Source organism: Syngnathoides biaculeatus, chromosome 11, assembly GCF_019802595.1.
Source record: "Syngnathoides biaculeatus isolate LvHL_M chromosome 11, ASM1980259v1, whole genome shotgun sequence".
Classification (NCBI taxonomy): domain Eukaryota; kingdom Metazoa; phylum Chordata; class Actinopteri; order Syngnathiformes; family Syngnathidae; genus Syngnathoides; species Syngnathoides biaculeatus.
The window spans coordinates 28,992,634-29,014,535 of NC_084650.1; the positions used below are offsets into that span (position 1 = coordinate 28,992,634).

The 21,902-nt window shown below is 40.8% G+C and overlaps 1 protein-coding gene across 6 annotated transcripts in view; it reads right to left on the bottom strand.

Moving 5' to 3' along the window:
* Window positions 1-21,902, bottom strand: part of enox2 (ecto-NOX disulfide-thiol exchanger 2) — a 257,527-nt gene that overhangs the window by 45,300 nt on the left and 190,325 nt on the right. For all 6 annotated transcript variants that reach the window (XM_061834677.1, XM_061834674.1, XM_061834676.1 and 3 more), the window contains 2 exons: window positions 17,933-18,088; window positions 231-437 (listed from right to left, as the gene is read on the bottom strand). In XM_061834677.1, the coding sequence (XP_061690661.1) occupies window positions 231-437; window positions 17,933-18,088 (363 nt within the window). The remainder of the gene's footprint in view (window positions 1-230; window positions 438-17,932; window positions 18,089-21,902) is intronic.

The window sequence follows — 21,902 nt, forward strand, 5'->3', positions numbered from 1 at the left end:
CAGCCAGTATAGGTTTTAGTTTACTCATGACCATTTATGAAGACAAGCGCTATTGATGCATTATTCATCTGTCAACAAAGAGAGTAGGATGGATTTTCAGGAAATTGTGTTATTTACATTTGAAGGTGTCATTATGGATTTCCAAAAGGTCAGGACATCCAGCGCTTTCAGCAATCTAAGATTGAAATTAGTCATCAACACTTGTAGGGAGGCTGAAAAATGATGCTTACCAGACAGAAAGAGGGCTTTGTCGACTGTAAACTCCTCAGCAAATCGAATATGGCAGAAGTTCTTCTTGCTTTTGCGAATGGCTGTAATATCGCCACACTGTCCGAACACTTCCATGATGAGCTGTTCGTTGGCATTTTCGGGCAAGCCTCCGACAAACACCGTCTTACAACCTGGTGGGCGCTCTCTGGTTGCTGGAGGGGGGAGATCTGTTGGATGAAAAAGAATGCCAGGACTGAAAAAAGGAGATGGAAAAACGTTTTTCCCCATTCACAGGAGTAAAAATGAATGAATTATTTATACCTAGCAAGAACATGGTGTGAAGATCCAATTGTTGAGGCAACATTTTGAAAGACAATGAAATCCAAGTCACAACAGCATTTTACTGTTGCGCAGAAGGGAGCAGGGGCGACAATTGAAAAATACTGAATAATTTAACGTGCTTGAAACGGCAACATCTGAATAATGTCTATTCTATTGGCCTCAATAAAAAAAAGAAATGTTTATGTGCTGTCAGAAATCAAATTGAAGGAAAAAAAGAAGTGATAGCTGACAATGTTATCCTGAAGATTTACAAAAATCCATTAAGATCTCCCAGGAAAATGTTCAACAAGGGAACAACAAACAAAAACAGCAAATACCAAATGAAACAATTAAATTATTTGGTTATCATATGTTGTTTGAAGAAATACACATCGCCATCAAAAGCGCAACATGTGAATAGTGATGGTTTGGTACTTGGCTTCTTGATTGTATTTGCCAAGAGTAAAGCATCCCATGCATGAAAATGAACCAAAGTAAGGCTCCATTTCATGACAGCAATCACTTATCTAAAGAGGACGAGTGGTGACTGATCTAATTTTCAATCGTTCAGCAACAGTGGATGTGATTGGAGAAGTCGACGACAGGAGATTCAGATAATCAGAGGCACAGAGGATGCTGTTGCTTTTGTTGCGTCGGAGAAGCTCGGTCGGCTTTCAGACAATCTGATTTGTATGGTTTTAACAAGATCTGCAACCCTTGAGTCACAGTCGTATTCAAGGTCGTGACTTCATTTACAATTTACAGTATCATTGTAGATTGAGACAGAATGCATTCAAGAAGCTTCAAATATGTTAATCTGCAAGTTTGAGGGCAACAAACAATAAAGACGTTCAGGTGATATGCTATAGCTTGTTACATACAGTACACATATGGCTACACAGTCAATTTCCTGGAAATTTGCATTTATGGACATATCAAATGTGGTGTCGATACCCAAAGCAAATCGTTTCCAGAAATAATAAATACCAATTTACCGAAGTTCACAATCTGCAGGCCTCAAGTTAGCCTTTTTCTTCATAACACCATTGTGAATACCTCATTCACTGTTAAAAGGTTTACACTCCTACAAAAGGCTGATCATGAGCAACACTGATTCATTGTTGAATAAATACGGGCAGTGACATTGACGGAGTGTAATTACTGTATTACTTTTTTGAAAAAGCTTTATGCCAGATATATGGAGTACCACAGCATACATGGGTACTTTACTTCACTTAATGTAATATTGAGACTTAAAACCAAAACCAGTAGATGCATTGTAAACCGCTATTCAAGTATTTTCATCTCTACTAACTGTTCCAACAAAAAGTTATTGTAGAAAAAAGGTCATAGCTTCTAAAAAACTGGTACATACTGTACTTCCAAATTATCTCAGTCATCCATTTTCTGAGCTGCTTATCCTCACGAGGGTAGTGAGAGTGCTGGAGCCCATCAAAGCTATCTTCGGGCAGGATGTGGGGTACATCATGAACTGGTTGCCAGCCAATCGCAGAGCATATATAAACAACCATTTGCACTCACATTCACACCTCTGGGCATTTTAGAGTCTTCAATCAAACCACCATAAATGTTTTTTTTTTGGGTTGGGGGATGTGGGAGGAAACCGGAGTGCCCGGAGAAAACCCATGCAGTCATGGGGAAAACATCCAAACTCCACACAGGTGGGACCAAGATTTGAACTCCAGTCCTCAGAACTGTGAGGCAGGCGCAGTAACCAGTCATCCCCCATGGTGCGCCAAAGTATTTTTAACAAAATGGTCTCCTTAATATTTAAACAGTTAAGTGTTTCAAACATACTCTAAGTTCAATAAATCAAACTGCAATGCGGCATTGAGATATGTTTCATGAGATTCGACCGACAACATGTCCTTGTTGGTGACGCTGTCAAATTGAATGGACACTTTATACAATATTACAAATATGGCAAAAATAATAATTGTAAAATATTATAAAAAACCTTTTTAAACCAAATATAAATTATTTTAATGTTGCTGTACGACGAAATGAGAGTCAAATCAGATTGCAGATTGATTAGTTACAAAGCTCCAACTGATTGGAATAATATCTTTAATATCTTGATTGATTCAGGGCGGCAAGGTGGTGCAGCTGTAAAGCGTTGGCCTCACAGTTCTGTGGGCTGGGGTTCAAATCCTGGGCTCGCCTGTGTGGGTTTTCTCTGGGCACTCCCGTTTCCTCCCACATCCCACAAACATTTATTGGAGACTCTAAATTGCCCCTAGGTGTGATTATGAGTGTGACTGTTGCCTATCTCCCTGTGCCCAGCGAATGGCTGGGAACCAGTTCAGAGTGTACCCTGCCTCCTTCCCGTCGACAGCTGAGTTAGGCTCCAGCACTCCCATGACCCTTGTGAGGATAAGCGGCTAAGCAAATGGATGGATAGATGATTGATTCAGTTTTTCTTTATCCATTTTCTACACCACTTTATCTTCACTAGAATGTTGGAGCATATCCCAGCTGAATGCAGTCATGCGGCAAGCTACACCCCCAAGTGGTCACCAGCCACTCGGAAAGGCACATATGGAGAAGAAATCATTTACACTCACATTCATACCTATAGACAATTTACACTCTTCCCTTAACCTACCATGCATGATTGGAATGTAGGTGGAAAGAAAAGAGTACCCAGAGAAAAAAAAAAAAACAGGCACAGGGAGAACATGCAAACTCCACAAAGGCAAGGTCGGGTTCGCACCTGGCACCTCAGAACAGTGAGGCAGATATGCTAACCAATTGTTCACCATGTGCCTTTATTCTTGAATCTTAAACTATAATTTTTATGCTTTGAATGTCTGTGTCACTCCTTTAACATATTTTGCAGTGCCACTGACTTATTACGGATGATCTTACTGTTCTGGCTATGATTGCGAACTTAATATTTTGGGTCACTGTTTCAAATCTTGTTAAAGTTCGTGTTTATGGGAATTGAGCACGATTTTTCCAGGAGTGCATTTGTGAGGTTATACATTGATGTTGGACAAGAAGGCCCGGCATTTTGTGTTCTATTGGGTTGAGGTCAGAATTGTGCAGGCCTGTCAAAGTAATGCACATCACTCTGTCATTTGTGTCTTTATGAACCTTGATTTGTGCATGGATGTGCAGTTGGAAGAGGAAGGGACCAATACCAAATTGTGCCCCAGAATGTTGGAAATGTACAAAATATTCACTCTTTAGCTCAAGTGAAAGGGTCTCTGAATGTCTCACCATATCAAGAGATTTTTGGCAGGGATTTTGGGGATTACCCTTGTCTGTCCACAAGTGCACAAAGCAACATCCACAGGACATTGAGAATTTGATGTGGATGAACTTAAATGACCTGCCCTCAACTTGATAGAACACCTTTGGGTTGATTTTTAGTGGAGAGTGAGAGAAGTCTTCTCATACAACATCAGTATATGACCTTAAAATAAAAAATAGAAAATATGCTCTTGGAAAAATTGGCAAAAAATTACCATGAATTCACTCCTAAGCCTTGAAGTCAGGGTGTACGAAGTGAGCTGGGATCAGTCCTGTTTACCACCAACAGTTATGAGGATGAGCAAAAAAACTGACGAATGCCACTGTCCCAGGCCACCTTCATGTACAAGTAAGTCAGGTAATGTTTATTTTTTTGCTGGACAGTACCTATTCATGATTAATCCTTATCTAGTGACAAAAGCAGTGACAAGATGAGGCTAATGTATTTCCATTGCCTTGTTAGATTGTGCTCAAAGTATCAAAACCATTGCTGCGTCTGTTTCATCAGAAATTCAGTAATAAATGTTGCCCTGAACTCCACAGTGTTCACTTCACCCTGTCTTGAATAAAATGCATTTCCTTTTTGTAGCCGACAGCTACTGAAAAGTATCGAGGAGACCCTCAATCTTCTCATTTGTTGCTGTTCGTGAGTGTGGCCAAGAATTGAGCTGTCAAACTGCTGTTTGTTGTGAAGTGAGTTGAGTTCGCTGCTACCATCTTGCGATCATATCTCAAATTTATGCTTGCAAGTCAAAGCAAAAAAAAAAAAAAAAAATCAGCCGCATGGTGGTTTGTATCTCGAAAAACCTCTGAGCGTGAACTTAATCATCAACTCGAGATGCTCTTATATTTGAAAAATGAGGCTGAGGAAGAAGAGGCAAAGTTTTGCATGTAAGTGTTGAAGCGGTTTAGAATGATCAAAGGTGAAAAGGAAGTCATGAGAAGAGGTAATGCACACAGAGGATGAGTGTATTCACAATGAGGACATGGAGGAGGAAAATGAATCTCCAACAGGAGTCAGCGAGGGAAGGGGAAGGGCTGCAGGTTTTAACAGTCAGCTAAAGGTCAGTCAGAGGGAAAGATGTACAAGGTGTTGAAACTAAGAGGGGCCGCTGATGGCAACCATATGCAATACTGTTACATGGACACTAAACAACTGAATGCAGTTACTTTCATTGCTGAAGACTTACTAAACAGACCCATCTAGTGCTACCGCAGTAATTTTCAAAATGATACGATACAAAAACAGGACAATTCTTCATCTAGCTTTGCAATTTAGGCCCACCGGTGAAGTCAACGAAAACTGCTGCAAACTGTTGCACTCATTTTACGTTCACATTTTATTTTCCTCATTTAATTATGTGCTCACATTCAACCCTCTCGACGTATAATGATTGGTGCAAAGGATGTAATTATGTGGCTCCAACATGAGTGTTACTGTTAATATATCCTCATATGTAACACTTTACAGCAGGCCTGTCAAATTCCCTTTCGTCAAGAGGTATTTCTACATTCCGGGTGCTTAATAGGAACTGTGAACCCAAAGACATGTAAAAAACCTTTTTACACTACGCTCACTGCATTTGATGACGATCAGATATTTTTTTTTTCTCCAATAATTGAAGGTAATGTCTTTGCTGAGAAAAATAGAGCTCAAGCTTTGTGGTCAGTGGCAAAAGTAATTATGACGTTGGAAAATGTCTGGTATCTTAATATCCTATGAGCAACCCTTTGTTTATAACCGAATTCCGTTGCCATGCCAATGAAGCAACCCGGCTTTGTGGCTGAGTCAGAACACCCCGTTAGAGAGTGTTTCAGTGACATATGCTAATGCAGTAGTAAAGGCTTAATTACAGTAGATCTTTGCAAGAAAACCATCCATCCATTTATTTTATTTGTCGTTCATTTGCTTATCCTCATTAAGGTCGCATATAGACAATAAATACAATATCAAATGAAAAACACCAAGGGGATAATTGAGTGTGCCATCCTGTGTTGTGTGACCACGTATTCTTACCACGATGCACAAACTAGTACATTGTGCACCATTTGTAACCTCGAACTCTTGTATGACGGGAATCCCAGATGCAGACTGGATAATTTGGCTGCAGAGCCTCGCAAATAAAATCTATTAACAGTGGTACCTCGACTTACGAAATTGATCAGTTCCAGAAGTCGTTTCATAACGTGAATTTTTTGTAAGAAGTGCATTTTAGATGTAAATAGGCTAATCCATTTCAAGGCACCCAACCCCCCCCCCCCAAACACACTGCCAAAAATAAGCATTCAAAGTACATAATGTAAAGAATAACAAAAAATTATGTGCAAATATGAAATTTTTAAAGTTAAAGCTTTACATGAGTGACAATTTGCTGTTGGGTTTAGTGTTGTCATTCATGGGGGGCAAGGGAAACCTTGATCCATTTAAGTTTTTTATCATTAGAGTCTTATAGCTGTGCTTTGTCAGGTCCCTCACCTAGGACCGGATTGTCATGGGTGACCCTAGCAGAGGGTTGAAGCCCCCGACAACTTAGTGCCTAGGATCATAAGGACATGCATACGCCTCCACTATGAAAGGTGACAACTTCAAGGAGGAAACCCATGGTTTTTCTTTTTCCAACTTAAAATTATTCAATTAAGACAAACCAGTAAAACTAATTCCAATAACAAATTACAATGCCTTAAAATTTTAAAATAAAAATACTTGAAGCACATAAAATGCTCTTCCATAAAAACTGCTTGATCATAAATATCTTGGATGATGAAAAACAAGCATATTTTGCCTTGATTTGGCGAATTAAATCTTGGTTAGATTCTAGTTTTTGCAGTGCAAGCGGTATAAGAAGGTGCACTAGGATGGTGGTATTCGATCACATATCAGACCGATTTACTACCCCTGGTAAACATGATATGATCTGCCTAGTATTGTGTCTTAAAGGTCACATTTCCCAGACTCCCTCTCAGAATTCTTGCGTTTCAGGATGTGAAATCAATCTGTTATTTCCAGTAGGAATCCAAGACATGCCTGTGCCAACCGGCTTGTTTAAATGTTAAAAGTGCTGCCATTCGCTCTCAGGATGTCCCTGGATGAACTTTGAGAATCTGGGCCGACCCTCAATCATGTGCTTTGAGACTGGAGCAATGAGAAAAGGGGAATGACTCACAAAAAAGGTCTGGAGAGGCAATTGAAACCCTGGATGTTGTGGGATACATTCACAGGGCATGAGCCAGATTTCAAGACTGGAACTCCTATTCATTTGTGCGGGGTGTTTGCATATTCACAAGGGTTTTGATTTGCAAATAGGACTTATTGAGATTCAAGAACAAAGAAACATGCTGGTCTCACCTTGAAATAATAGCTTGAAATAAGGAGATGAAGTCCTGAGCAGTTTGCCCCCATTGACCCCAGATCATTTACTTTAATGCTGTGCAATAACTGTGGAGAAGCCTGGTACCCTCTCATTACAGACCTACCTTTGGATTTTCTGAAAACACAAAAGAATTTCATCGTTGCATTTTGGTGAGTAAATGTATAAATTTGAAACACTAAAGCTAAATGACAAGGATCCATATGGAGAAATGCAGAAAAATGGCAGGGACTGACTGAAAATTGCTATGAAAGATAGTGTCACCACATAAATTAAGATAATTGTTAATACATCATAGGGAACTAGTTTATATCATGCAAGAAATCACACTTTCGTTTACAGTGAAGAAAATAGGTATTTGAACACCCTGGTATATTGCAAGTTCTCCCACTTAGAAATCACAGAGGGTTCTCAAATTTTCATCATAGGTACATGTCCACTGTCAGAGAAATAATATAAAAAGAAAAGCCCAGAAATCACAAATGTATAATTTTTTAAATGATTTATTCGGGTGATACAGCTGCAAAAAAGTATTTGAACACCTGTCTATCAGCTAGAATTCTGACCCTCAAAGACCTGTTAGTCCGCCTTTAAAAGTCCACCTCCACTCCATGTATTATCCTGAATCATATGCACCTGTATGAGGTCGTTAGCTGCATAAAGACACCTGTCCACCCCATACAATCACTAAGACTCAAACTTGTAACATGACCAAGAGCAAAGAGCTGTCCAAAGACACCAGAGACAAAGGTAGCATCATGCTTTGGGAGTGTTTTTCTGTGCATGGGACAGGACGACTGCACTGTATTAAGGGGAGGATGATTGCGTCCATGTACTGTGAGATTTTGGGGAACAATCTCTTTCCCTCAGTCAGAGCATTGAAGATGGGTCGTGTCTTGGTCTTTCAACATGACAATGACCCGAAGCACACAGCCAGGAAAACCAAGGAGTGGCTCCGTAAAAACCACATCAAGGTTCTGGGGTGGCCTCGCCAGTCTCCAGACCTCAACCCAATAGAAAATCTTTGGAGGGATCTTAAACTCCATGTTTCTCAGCGACAGCACAGAAACCTGTCTGACCTAGAGAAGATCTGTGTGGAGGAGTGGGTGAACAACTACAGGAAACGTTTGACCTCTGTAATTGCAAACAAATGCGACTGTACCAATCATCAACATTGGTTTTCTCAGGTGTTCAAACACTTATTTACAGATGTATCACACAAATAAATTGTTAAAAAATCCTACATTGCGTTTTCTGGATTTTTATTTTAGATTATCTCTCTAACAGCGGACATGCACCTACGATGAAGATTTCAGACCCCATCCATGATTTTTAAGTGGGAGAACTTGCAATATAGCAGGGTGGTCAAATACTTCATCCTTTGTTAGGTGCTGCTGTTTGGTTGAATAAACTGTTTAAATGGGCTCAAAGAATCTTAAATTTTGTGTTAGAAAAACAAATCTTTTGTCTTAATGCCAGGACAGGCCTGTCGACCCTGTGAGACAAACCAAAATGTAAAAAATATACACCTGTAATGTAAACAGAAGTGATGTGACGGCTCATGATGTTGTGGTAATACAGACTCGGCCTGAGCGCTATATTGTTTGAGCATCGTCATGTATGTGTGCGCAATCGTCACATCGCAGGGTCTGCTGCGTTGTTGGTGTACTTCATATGCTGTGAATCATCAGGAATATTAGGACTATAGACTATACACTATAACAAGGCATGAAAAATTATTTTAACCTCATGTCCGGACTGTTACCTACTCAATACTACAGTGCATTTAAAAACTGATAGTCTTCACACAAATGGCTCAGTATACTTTTCGGCATCATTTCTTTTCGACTGGAAGTATTTTAAACTGCCCAAACAACATACAGCGGGTAAAGTATTTATCACGTCACCCTTTTTCTCATTAAATATATTTCTAAAGGTTACCTCGTGTATGAAATGCGCTATACAAATAATATTGCTTTGCTTTGGTAAAGGTGTTATTGACATGAAAATTCCATTAAGATGTTATGAAAATCCAAGCAATCCATACATACAAAAAGTATCTTATATATGTAGGATCAGAAATGAAGTTGTGTTGAATAAATGTGAAATAACAGGAAAAAATGTACTGAACACGCCAACTGGTATTTTTTTTTTTATTACGTTGTACAGCCTTTGTTTGCAAAGATAACTTCACGACGCCTTCTGTATTTTGAAATTATGGTAGTCGCATGCATTGCTTTGGTGTGATTTTGACCTATTCCTCCACACAAACAGTCTTTAAATATTGAACGTTCCACGGCCTTCTTTTATGGACTAAGTTTCAGATTTTTCCACAGATTTTAAATTGGATTCAAGTCAGGTGATCAGCTGGGCCATTCTATGAGGTTTATTATTTTAACCAAATTGAGGTTTTCCTTGGCAGTATGTTTTGGATTATTATCCTCCTTAAATATCCACCCTTGTTTGGGTGTTGTTTGTCCTCGTAGATGGCACCAAATGTTTGTCAAACTGTCTGGGTACATTAGCTCATTCATCCTTGCTTGAATAAAACTTTACCAGTACCATTTGCTGAAAAGCACCACCGCACCATGATGCTCCCACCTCAACACTTCACTGTTGGTATGGTGTTTTTACGATCATGCACAGTGCAATATCTCGTCCAAACGTTGTGCACATTATGACATCCAAACATTTCAATTTTGCTCTCAATGGAAACCCCCCCCCCCAGCGGTGAGCGTGCATACAGGCCATCCTGGCAGATTGCATGACCAATTATTTTCCTTGTGACAACAGTACCTGAAAATTCCAGGTCTTTCTCTAGCTCTTCACAGGTGGTATCTTGGAAAACTCTTCTGATTCTTTGCACTCCTCTGTCAGAAAAATCTTGCAAAGAGCACATGATCGAGGCAAATTTATGGTGGTATGATTGGCTTTCCACATACGTATTCTGGCTCAACCATGCTCATTAGATTATTCAGTGGTTTAGCTATGTGCCTGTAATGAATGCCATCGTTATGCATTACGTTTAGCTCAGCTCTCTGTGCTTAGCTATCATGAGATGCATCTTGACTCATACCTTGGCAATGAAACCTTTTGATAGGCCATCAATTAGGACTGAACCAGTTGTTATTTATTTCCATGGACATGCTGGTTGATTACTGATAATATTTTAGGTGTTGTCTTGGCTTTCCATGGCTTTTTGCCTCTCCCTTTATTTTCAAGTGTTCAATACATTTCCCTGTGTCATTTTCATTTCACATTTTTGTACAACTTAATTTCTGATCTTAATAGTTCTGCTTTCTTTGTATGTATAGAATATGTAGGTTGTCAACAATAACCAACATCTGGTGAGTAGCAACTTTGGATGTATATTTAGTGAACAATGGTGACATGTTAAATACTTATTTCAGCCACTGCATAGAGGTAAAATGAGAAATGTTTACTGGTTTTCACATAGGGTTAGGCAAGTATGTTATTCTCACATTTTTTTCACATTGCAGGCTTAAAAAAATTGCAATGTTATTCACCCCCAATATCAAACCGCACTAACACAAACTAACTCCATATCAAAACCTGCAATGTATTGGGAGTGGTAACAAAAATTCTTGCAACATTTCAATTATTAAAAGTTAATAAATGTTTAACTTCCATAAAAGAAATTGTGTAAGAAACATGAGGCAGCCGCACATGATTGGCTCTAGCAGGCGCCATAAAATGATGTGGCAGGCTGGCTCTAGACCCTGTTCCTTGAGTTTGACACCTGCGCACCAGAGTATTTTGAAGAGTGTTTTTGGCACAATGTGTGACAGTTACTATTTACAGAATTGCAAAAACACAAACAATATTTTCTACCACACTGTTGATTCAATACAGAAAAACAAATGAGCTCATTTAGATTATAAAAATCATCCTCGTTGGCTTAAGAGTTAAATTGAGAGCAGAAACTCCTTGACGAAAATCAACCCTATCTGTTTCTTCAGATGCCGGATTCTCCGTCAGCTCGCTCGGAGATTAAGTGCTTTTTGTGACATATTGCAAGATGTGAGAGGAGCTGGGAAAAGAAAAGGAAGGCAGGAGGGAAAATGGAAAATGGGCCAAGAAAAGTGTCCATAATCACAGTGATAAATAAAAGCACTGATAGGTCAAAAATAGACTCTGGCTTGTGGCAAAAGTATCTTGAGCAAGTTTCTAAAGCGGTCTGATCATAATCCATGATTGATTGACATCACTATCACAGAAGCAAACACGTGAAGTCAGACTTTAATAAATCACCTTTTTCCAACACACTTCAGTATGGCTCTAGAAGCGGTTTGTCATTTTACGACACTGTGTGTGTTTATTTAGCTAAACTCTGAAATGTGACACCGTCAAGAGCTTTTGTCTCGTTGAAGATGACGAGCCAAGAACAGATGTATATATAAAAAAAAAATCCTCAACATTTACTGATGCTGTAAATGATAAGGAAATACTCGATATTGTAAAACCTCTTGAAAATGAAAGAAATCCACAGATTGCATTGATTTTGATATGGTATTCGCCTATCCATTGTCTAACCTGCTCATCCTCACAAAGGTTGCCGGAGTGCTGGAGCGTATCCCAGCTATCTTCGGCCAAGAGGCGGGGCATGCTTTTGGAATATTGGAGGAAACTAAAGTCCCTGGAGAAAGACCTATGAGGGGCGGGGAAGAACATGCAACCTCCACACAGCTGGTCCTCAGAACTGTGAGGAAGGCTCTCCAACCAGTTACCACTATATGGTATTAGTAGAACGGTTGATAGCTGTGCTTCTAAAATACTTGGGGGGGTTGCATTGTGATGCCGGCGCTGGGGGAGACCCCGAGGAACATGATTAACAACATGAAAACATTTATTCTTCATTGTAAATTGATGCATATCTCTTTCTTTTGTACTTTCTTCAATGTTTTATTTATGAGGATATCCTTTATATACAATTTTATATATCGTCAGAAGAAAAAGAGGAATGCACAGAGCCTACAACTGAGTGTAGGGACTTTGAATGTTGGGACTATGACAGGAAAAGCTCAGGAGTTGGTTGACATGATGATTAGGAGAAAGGTTGATATTCTGTGCATCCAAGAGAGCAGGTGGAAAGGCAGTAAGGCTAGAAGTTTAGGAGCGGCGTTTAAATGATTCTACCACGGAGTAGATGGGAAGAGAAATGGAGTAGGGGTTATTTTAAAGGAAGAGCTAGATAAGAATGTCTTGGAGGTGAAAAGAGTATCAGATCGAGTGATGAGACTAAAATTTGAAATTGAGGGTGTTATGTATAATGTGGCTAGCGGCTATGCCCCACAGGTAGGATGTGACCTAGAGTTGAAAGAGAAATTCTGGAAGGAAGTAGATGAAATAGTTCTGAGCATCCCAGACAGCGAGAGAGTTGTGATTGGTACAGATTGTAATGGACACATTGGTAAAGGAAACAGGGGCGATGAAGAAGTGATGGGTAAGTACGGCATCCAGGAAAGGAACTTTGAGGGACAGATGGTGGTGGACTTTGCAAAAAGGATGGAGATGGCTGTAGTAAACATTTATTTCCAGAAGAAGGAGGAACATATAGTGACCTACAAGAGCGGCGGTAGAAGCATGCAGGTGGATTATATTTTGTGCAGACGATGTAATCTGAAGGAGATTACTGACTGTAAAGTACTGGTAGAGGAGAATGTAGCTCGACAGCATAGGATGGTGGTGTGTAGGATGTCTCTGGTGGTGGGTAGGAAGATTAAGAAGACCAAGGTAGAGCAGAGAACCATGTGGTGGAAGCTGAGAAAGGAAGAATGTTGTGCGGCCTTTCGGAAAGACGTGAGACAGGCTCTCGGTGACAGTAGAAGGTCCCGAAAGACTGGACTACGACAGCCAAGGTAATCAGTGAGACAGGCAGGAGAGTACTTGGTGTGTCTTTTGGTAGGAAAGGGGAGAAGGAGACTCGGTGGTGGAACCCCAAAATACAGGGAGTCATACAAGGAAAGAGATGAGCGAAGAAGAAGTGGGACACAGAGGACTGAGGAGAGGCGAAAGGAGTACATCGAGATGCGACATAGGGCAAAGGTAGAGATGGCAAAGGCTAAACAAGAGGCATATGAAGACATGTACACCAGGTTGGACACGAAAGAAGTAGAAAAGGATCTCTACAGGTTGGCCAGACAGAGGGAGAGAGATGGGAAGGATGTGCAGCAGGTAAGGGTGATTAAGGATAGAGATGGAAATGTGTTGACTGGTGCCAGTATTGTGCTAAATAGATGGAAAGAATACTTTGAGAAGTTGATGAATGAAGAAAATGAGAGAGAAGGAAGAGTTGAAGAGCCAAGTGTGAAGGACCAGGAAGTGGCAATGATTACTAAGGTGGAAGTCAGAAAGGCACTACAAAGGATGAAAAATGCCAGTTGGTCCTGATGACATACCGGTGGAGGTATGGAAGCAATTTGGAGAGATAGCTGTGGAGTTTTTGACCAACTATTCAACAGAATACTAGCGGGCGAAAAGATGCCTGAAGAATGGAGGAAAAGTGTTCTAGTTCCCATTTTTAAGAACAAAGGGGATGTTCAGAGCTGTGGGAACTATAGAGGAATAAAGTTGATGAGCCACACAATGAAGTTATGGGAAAGAGTCGTGGAGGCTAGACTCAGGACAGAAGTAAGTATCTGCGAGCAACAGTATGGTTTCATGCCTAGAAAGAGTACCACAGGTACATTATTTGCCTTGAGGATGCAAGTGGAAAAGTACGGAGAAGGTCGGAAGGAGCTACATTGTGTCATTGTTGATCTAGAGAAAGCCTATGACAGAGTACCAAGAGAGGAACTGTGGTACTGCATGCGTAAGTCTGGTGTGGCAGAGAAGTATGTTAAAATAGTACAGGACATGTATGATGGCAGCAGAACGATGGTGAGGTGTGCCTTAGGTGTGACAGAGGAATTTAAGGTGGAGGTGGGACTGCATCAGGGATCAGCTCTGAGCCCCTTCCTGTTTGCAGTGGTAATGGATAGGCTGACAGATGAGGTTAGACTGGAATCCCCTTGGACCATGATGTTCGCAGATGATATTGTCATATGCAGTGAAAGCAGGGAGCATGCAGAGGAACAATTGGAAAGATGGAGACATGCACTGGAAAGGAGAGGAATGAAGATTAGCCGAAGTAAAACAGAATATATGTGCGTGAATGAGAAAAGTAGAGGGGGAAGAGTGAGGCTACAGGGAGAAGAGATAGCGAGGGTGGACGACTTCAAATACTTGGGGTCAACAATACAGAGCAATGGAGAGTGTGGTCAGGAAGTGAAGAAACGGGTCCAAGCAGGTTGGAACAGCTGGCGAAAGGTGTCTGGTGTGTTATGTGACAGAAGAGTGTCTGCTAGGATGAAGGGCAAAGTTTACAAAACAGTGGTGAGGCCGGCCATGATGTACGGATTAGAGACGGTGGCACTGAAGAAACAACAGGAAGCTGAACTGGAGGTGCCAGAAATGAAGATGTTGAGGTTCTCGCTCGGAGTGACCAGGTTGGATAGGATTAGAAATGAGCTCATTAGAAAAAGTTGGATGTTTTGGAGACAAGATTCGAGAGAGCAGACTTCGATGGTTTGGACATGTTCAGAGGCAAGAGAGTGAGTATATTGGTGGAAGGGTGTTGAGGATGGAGCTGCCAGGCAAAACAGCGAGAGGAAGACCAAAGAGAAGGTTTATGGATGTGGTGAGGGAAGACATGAGGACAGTTGGGGTTAGAGAGGAAGATCCAGAAGATAGGCTAAGATGGCAAAAGATGACACGCTGTGGCGACCCCTAACGGGACAATCCGAAAGGAAAAGTGAAGAAGAAGAAGAAGAAGAAGATATACAATGTTATATGGAGGTGTTCTCATGGGGCCTTAGGATAGGAGGTGGGGGTTGCAAATTTTTGTTTTTCTTCCTTGGGCGTTGTAACAGAAAACAATTGAGCAGCACTGTTTAATAGAGAGCAGAGTACAAGTACATAGTACAAATCTATATTTTCGTAAACTGGTATTTTCCCTTAAAAAATGGAAACGCTAAAGTAATTCCTGTCTATAAAACAATCATTGTGCATTTATTTTGCTCTGTTTTTTTCAACATTATCTTCATTTCCAGCCATTACCATTCAACTGTTTCGAACAGGATTTGATGACCTTTGGATCCAACTCGGGACGACAAATTTAGTACCTAATCATATCGAAGAACATATCAGCTTCAAACATGTTCCAACTTTGAAGTAGCTCAAGATGCAGTAACCTAATCACACTTCCCTTCCCTCCAGCAAAATATGACGTCCTATTTTTCTTTATGTATTGCTATTATCCTCCCATTATTTTCTTACCCGAGTCAAACGCTTTTGCATTGTTTTCCCTGTAGTTTCCCTTTGAGAGTTAATTACATTTTCTATAAAATTACACATCCTGTATTGCTTTGTGTGTGCTTGGGTTTGACAGTAAAACTGCAGTAAAGGAAGACTCGTATTTCATTCATGTAGCAGGCTTCTAGCAAATTTGGGTTCAAACCATTGAACATGCCCTTGTCGACTTTTGCCTGTGAATATTCTCATTCAATAACGACAATTCATTCTCAGGGAATTAACTGATTAGATTGTAACTGGAGTGTTCCATTTGTCCAGTTGGGATCTGATTCTATGAAATCCCTGAGAGTTTTTTAGGCTTTTATTTTGAAGTTGACCTCTGCACCACGTCAAGGCTTCCGGCACAAACAACGCTTTGGCCTCACTGGCCCAACCACGGCTGCCACGACTGTAGTTTACCCCAACATCGACACAACACCATAATGAAATCAGTTTCAATGGCTAATTTAAGATGCTATATGTAATACGCAAAATGTGTAATGCTGTCATTAATTTAATTATAGAATGTGGCATCAGCCCTGCAGTGTTAGCAGCTGGCAGCTACTACAGCTAGCTACCGGAGTGAGAGAATTTACACTTGAGACTACATGAGTCCCAGAATGCACATGCCATGGAAACAATGAATCTCAGCCCTGAAAAATGAGTCAGAGCATTTTATTATCATGGAATACAGACACAGTAATCCTCCAGTATGTCAAGGTTAAGATACTATATTGCAGATTTGTATTACATTTGTTCTTCTTTTGTCCTGTTTGTACAGTATTTTCACCCATTTTTCGCACTCTCAATATATCCTTTAGGCCTGCCACAATAGCTATATTTTTTCAAAACCTTTCACAATAAATAACAGTATCATTCAAGATTTTTTTTACACTGACAATTATATTAGAGCATAAAAGAGATTTGTACACATTTTACAAATTCTGTGAGGTGTACTGTACCACACAAACTCATTTTGGGGTTTTAGACTTCACGTGACAATTGCTTCTCCAATCCTTTCCAATGCGAAACCCAGTTTTTCAAAAATACCGTGCTAACCATTACTTCTGTGGTCACATGACCGTGGTCGGGAGATGCACTGTAACCGTATTCTCAGTACTGAGATCGTCCCTGGTTGGGGTTAACTCTCCCTTCTCTCGTTGCAGAGGTGAGCTGGCTGCCAGGAACAGTGAAGACACTCTTCTCCAGTTGCTATAGTGTTTTTTTTTCCCCCCGCTTCTCACCCACCAGCTGAGCACACAGTGATCTTTGGGTTCTTCTTCACCTCTCTAATAAAGGAATTTCTCCCTAACTGCTCAGTTTGGCCAGACGGCTAGCTCTAGAAAGGCTTCTGGTCGTACCAAATGTCAATTTAATGATTATGGAGGCCAATGTGCTCTTAGGAAACTCAAGTGTCTCCGTATTTTTTTGTAATCGAGGTCAGATCTGTGCCTTGCCACAATGCTTTCTCTGAGCTCTTCAGGGAGGTCCTTTTGACCTCATGATTCTCATTTGCTCTGACATCCACTGTGAGCTGTCAGCTCTTATATATAGACAGGTGTGTAGATGTCCTAATCCAGTCCAATTGGTAGAATCAAATACAACTGGACTCTAATGAACTTTAAACTTTTTGGGATCTGGAAGGAAACTGGAGTGCCCAGAGACAACTCATGCAGGCACAGGGAGAACATGCAAACTCCACACAGGTGGGGCCGGGACTAGAACTCCAGTCCTCAGAACTGTGAGCCAGACGCTCTAACCAGTTCATCCACTGTGCTGCCTCTTTTTCAATAAGTCTGGAAAACTGTCAGAAATTTTTTCTCTGTCAATATGGGGTGCTGTGTGTACATTGAAGAAAAAAAATGAACTTAAATGATTTTAGCAAATGGGTGAAATATTAAAAAAAAAAAAAAAAAAACTGAAAAATTTTAGGGTGTTTGAATACTTTCGGTACACACTGTAATTAATGTGCTGTCAGTTACAAAACAAACATTTTCCACTGTTGCAGCAGCAAAGCTATGCATTTGTAGCACTAAAGAATTTCAGCTATTTTAGTTTGGTGACAAAAGTCCTTTGGGTAGAAAATGCAAGTGTACTTTTGGTCTATTTAGAACTTAAATATGTCGTTGGTGAAACAATTAGTATTGTAATTTGATATTGGCTAAGTAATCTCATGTAGTACAAGTAAAAAAAAAAAAAGATTTCCACAGCCTTAATTGTAAGGGTTAGTTATTATCTGACAGGTACCTATTTGAAAAACTAAGAAGCCTTACCAAGTGTTCAGGCTTCCCACATTTGCATTGGCCAAATTACTTTATGCTTTTGCATAATAACAATAGTAAATTGAGTGCTAGCCTGGAGACAACAATAGAGCAGCTGTGCAGTAAGGTTATAGCATGACTTACTGGGGTTAGGGGGGAAGAGGGTGCAGCTCTTGCAGTGGATAATCTCCTTGACGACGGGCACATCATGTGACAGGGGCGCGGGAACCATGCCGAGGCCGGGCATCAAGGGGTTGATGGGGGTGATCCCAGCCATCATCCCAAGGTTAGGGTCAAAATCTGGGAGAATGGAAGACACAGGGGATCAGCTTTTCCAGCAATGCCCAGCAGTGACACTTCATCATATCGATTGTATCTTTCCTCACAGTTAAAAATTTCATTGTGAATTGATTGTTCGTTTATTCACATTCATAACTAAATGTTTCTGTAAATGAAATACATTATTACATATAAGTGAGACCATTTTGTGAGACCTTTCCCTCTATCACTATTGCTGTTGCGAGTAATATTTCCTCCAGCACAAACTACAACCACGATAATCAACATACATTGTGTAAAGTTGTTAAATCAATACCTCTGTGACTGTCATTAAAACGGAACAGCACTATTTTTCAAAATGCACTTTTTAAATAATATAACATTAATGGCGCGTGTGTGCCTATAATGCTTTCACAGGTGGCTGCATAACACCTACATACTTGAAATATCTTTTGCCATCACTCCCTTCACTGGGCCAGCAGTTTATCACTGTGGAGGGGTTTGTGTGTCCCAATGATCTGAGGGTCTAAGTTCTCTGGGACTTTATGCTTTTGGCAGGGTCACCCATAGCAAACAGGTCTTAGGTGGGGACCAGACAGGACATGGCTCAAAAAACACCCATGATAAATAAACATTTGGACCTCAGGTTTCCCCCACCCAGATGCACATCACCCCCCCCCCCCCCAACCAGTTCAGAGTGTACCCCAACTTCCTGCCCAAAGAGAGCTGGGATAGGCTCCAACACGCCCACGGCCCTTGTGAGGATAAGCGGCTCAGATAATGGATGGATGTATTCATTAGCATTTTGACAGACTCAACAATGTCTTTTTACTATTTGTACCATAACAATGGCAAATCTATAGCAACCATGACCAAGCAGACTCATTTGGATGTGCAGTAAATCCATTGCAGGCCAAATAACATACACAGCACTAAATGGAAATAGATCCTATAATTCCTTATAAATGAAAGGAGTGGGAAAATAGAGGCATTAGCACATTAAAGGTGCAGACTTGGAATAGATCCCTGGAGCCAGAGAGGATGTAATAAATACGCAAGTTATAAAACAAGCTGCAATAATGAGTGGAGCGAAATGGAGTAGTGCGGAAATTGTATCAGGAAACGGTACTTTGCCAATAAATCCTTTTGAACTGTATTTAAAAAGACCCAAGTAACATGAAGGAAATTCACACACAGAAGTAGAACAGAAATAGCGAGTGCGACGGGGCATTGCAGTGCACCACCTTGAGGATGGTGCTCTGCGTTTGTGCATAACATTTGCTGGTGTCAATCAAAAGCGTGGCACGGTGCTGTGAGTAATAAAGTTGATTTCTTCCCACCGGGTTTCCTCATTTCCATTTGTGTGGTATAGCTTCGGGATATGTTTCATCACCAGCAGAGACTGCATTATTATTATGATTCCCTCCCGACTTATAACAACATATGCCAAAATGTGTATGTACAGTTTTCCAACACACATAGCAGGCTGCAATTTACACAATGCATAATATATATATATATATATATATATATATATATATAAGAATATTGATTGGACCAGCAGGATGTGAGTGAGTGTCCTAACATGGCACAAGGCAGAAAAATAGTAAGATCACTGATCAAGAATTTAATGACTTAATTGCCAGGGGGAAAAAACTGTTCAAATGCCTGCTACTTTTGACTCTCATTCATCTCTAGCACTTTCCCGATGGAAGGAACTGGAAGAGCTGGTGGCCAGGATGTGGAGGGTCCGAAAGGATTCTGCCTGCTCTGGACCTAGTTCACATTGTCTGCAAGTCCTCAATAGTGGGTAGCGTGGTGCCGAAAATCTGTTCAGCGGTTTTGATTGTCCATCGCAGTCTGAGTTTGTCCTTTTTTGTGGCGGCCCCAAACCAGACTATGATGGAGGTACACAGTACTGATTGGATAACCGCTGTGTAAAACTGTTTCAGGTCCTCCTGTGACAGGCCGTGCTTCCTCAGAAGCCGCAAAAAGTCCTTTGCTGGGCTTTTTCGAGGATGGAGTTGATGTTCGTCCCCCACTTGAGGTCCTCCGAAACAGTAATTCCCAAGAACTTGAAGGTCTCAATGGTTTACACAAGACAGTTGGACAGCGTCAGGGGCAGCTTTGGTGAAAGATGCCTCCTGAAGTCCACAATCATCTCCACAGTCTTTAGAGTATGGTCTCCCCATGCTTGCGTGAGTTTTCTCCGGGCACTCGGGTTTCTTCCCACATCCCAAAGAGACTATAAAATGCCCTTAGGTGTGATTGTAAGTGCGACTGTAGTCGGTCTCCTTGTGCCCTGCAATTGGCAGGCAACCAGTTTAGGCTGCCTGTTGACAGCTGGGATAGGCTCTAGCACTCCCACGACCCTTGTGAGGATAAGCGGCTAAGAAAATGGATGGATGATTGATGGATATATACATTATAGTGCACAACATGAGGACTGTGACCCAAATGAATGACACCTGAACCTCGCATTTTTTTGTATAATGCAAAATCTATTTTCATCCAATTACTTGATTAATCAATGGGATGAGATTGATTCTGAAAATATCCAATAGCTGCACCAACATGCCTTAAACCCCCCCCCAAAAAAAAAAAATTAAAATTAATACAAAACACAGTACTAAACTGAATCATGGTAGTTTGTGTAAACATGCCTTTAGCATGTATTTTATTCCTTCAGCTTGTGGCCCTGACTGTCTTCAAGAGGTGGGGTTTCTTCAATAGTCTGCTGTCAATGACAGTTTCCCCACAACTCATAATACACTGTAACCGTCAGAAAAGGGAAGCTTATTATCTTTGCCTTGGTGGAAAGTCCATAGGGACATTCAGAGAGGTGTTCCTAGGGAACCACAACAATCAGAAGAAAACTGATGCCTGGGCCCACCCACAATACAACAAACATGTGTCTGATCCATTTTACTTGTTTTATCTTAGCATTTCAGACTGTGCATTCTCTTGGTCCCTGCCAATAACATCTTCCTCATGCATGAGCGACCACGTTTCATCAAGGGCTTGACGATGCGCATCTTTTGACCGCTCGTTCTTCTGCTTCCTGGACGTTTGTTCAACATAATTACATTTGGAACAACCCATCAAACAGGTAAAATATGAAGAAGATTTGTGCGAGGCTCCCTGCCAGAAACATTCCTCACACCTCACACTCTTTTTCTCCTCGTCCAATCCTGACATAAATGCTTCTCGGAACAGGTGGCGGTCAGGGAACGACATGCGCGGTTATATGTATAATATTCTTTGATGAGGCGAGACGGCACTGCCACCTGGATCAGCAGCAGTCTTTGTAATATGCTTCTCTCAATCTGTGACACCATCATGCCAGCCTTCATTTTTCTCTCCTCCTGCTCACAACTTGCAGGAGAGATGATCTGAATAAGTTACTCCATCTTGTGGACCTACTTGACTTTTTTTTTTTTTAAAAACTTCTTGAGCTCATATTGTACATTGACCTCCAAGCTATGGAATGAAATACAAATTGTCCATCCAGTGGTGTAGTGTAGTTGATTTTCACATTGTACTCTCAGCGACACTGGAAATCCAGATCTCGTTTACTGAACGATTCCAATGAAGGTTGTCAGGAAACACCAAGACAACCCCAACGGTGACACGACAGTTGTTCCCGTCATTGTAGGTGTACCATAAAAATCCAACCTGTGGAGATTTCATCTCTGTTACCATCTCAAGGATCAACCACACGTGTGTTGAGGGTTTTCTTGGAATTTTACCGTCATAATTTAATGTGACCAAAAAGCCATTAATTCGTAATGTACCGTTTGTAGCTACAAATAGTTTTATGTTAATGCACATTTCC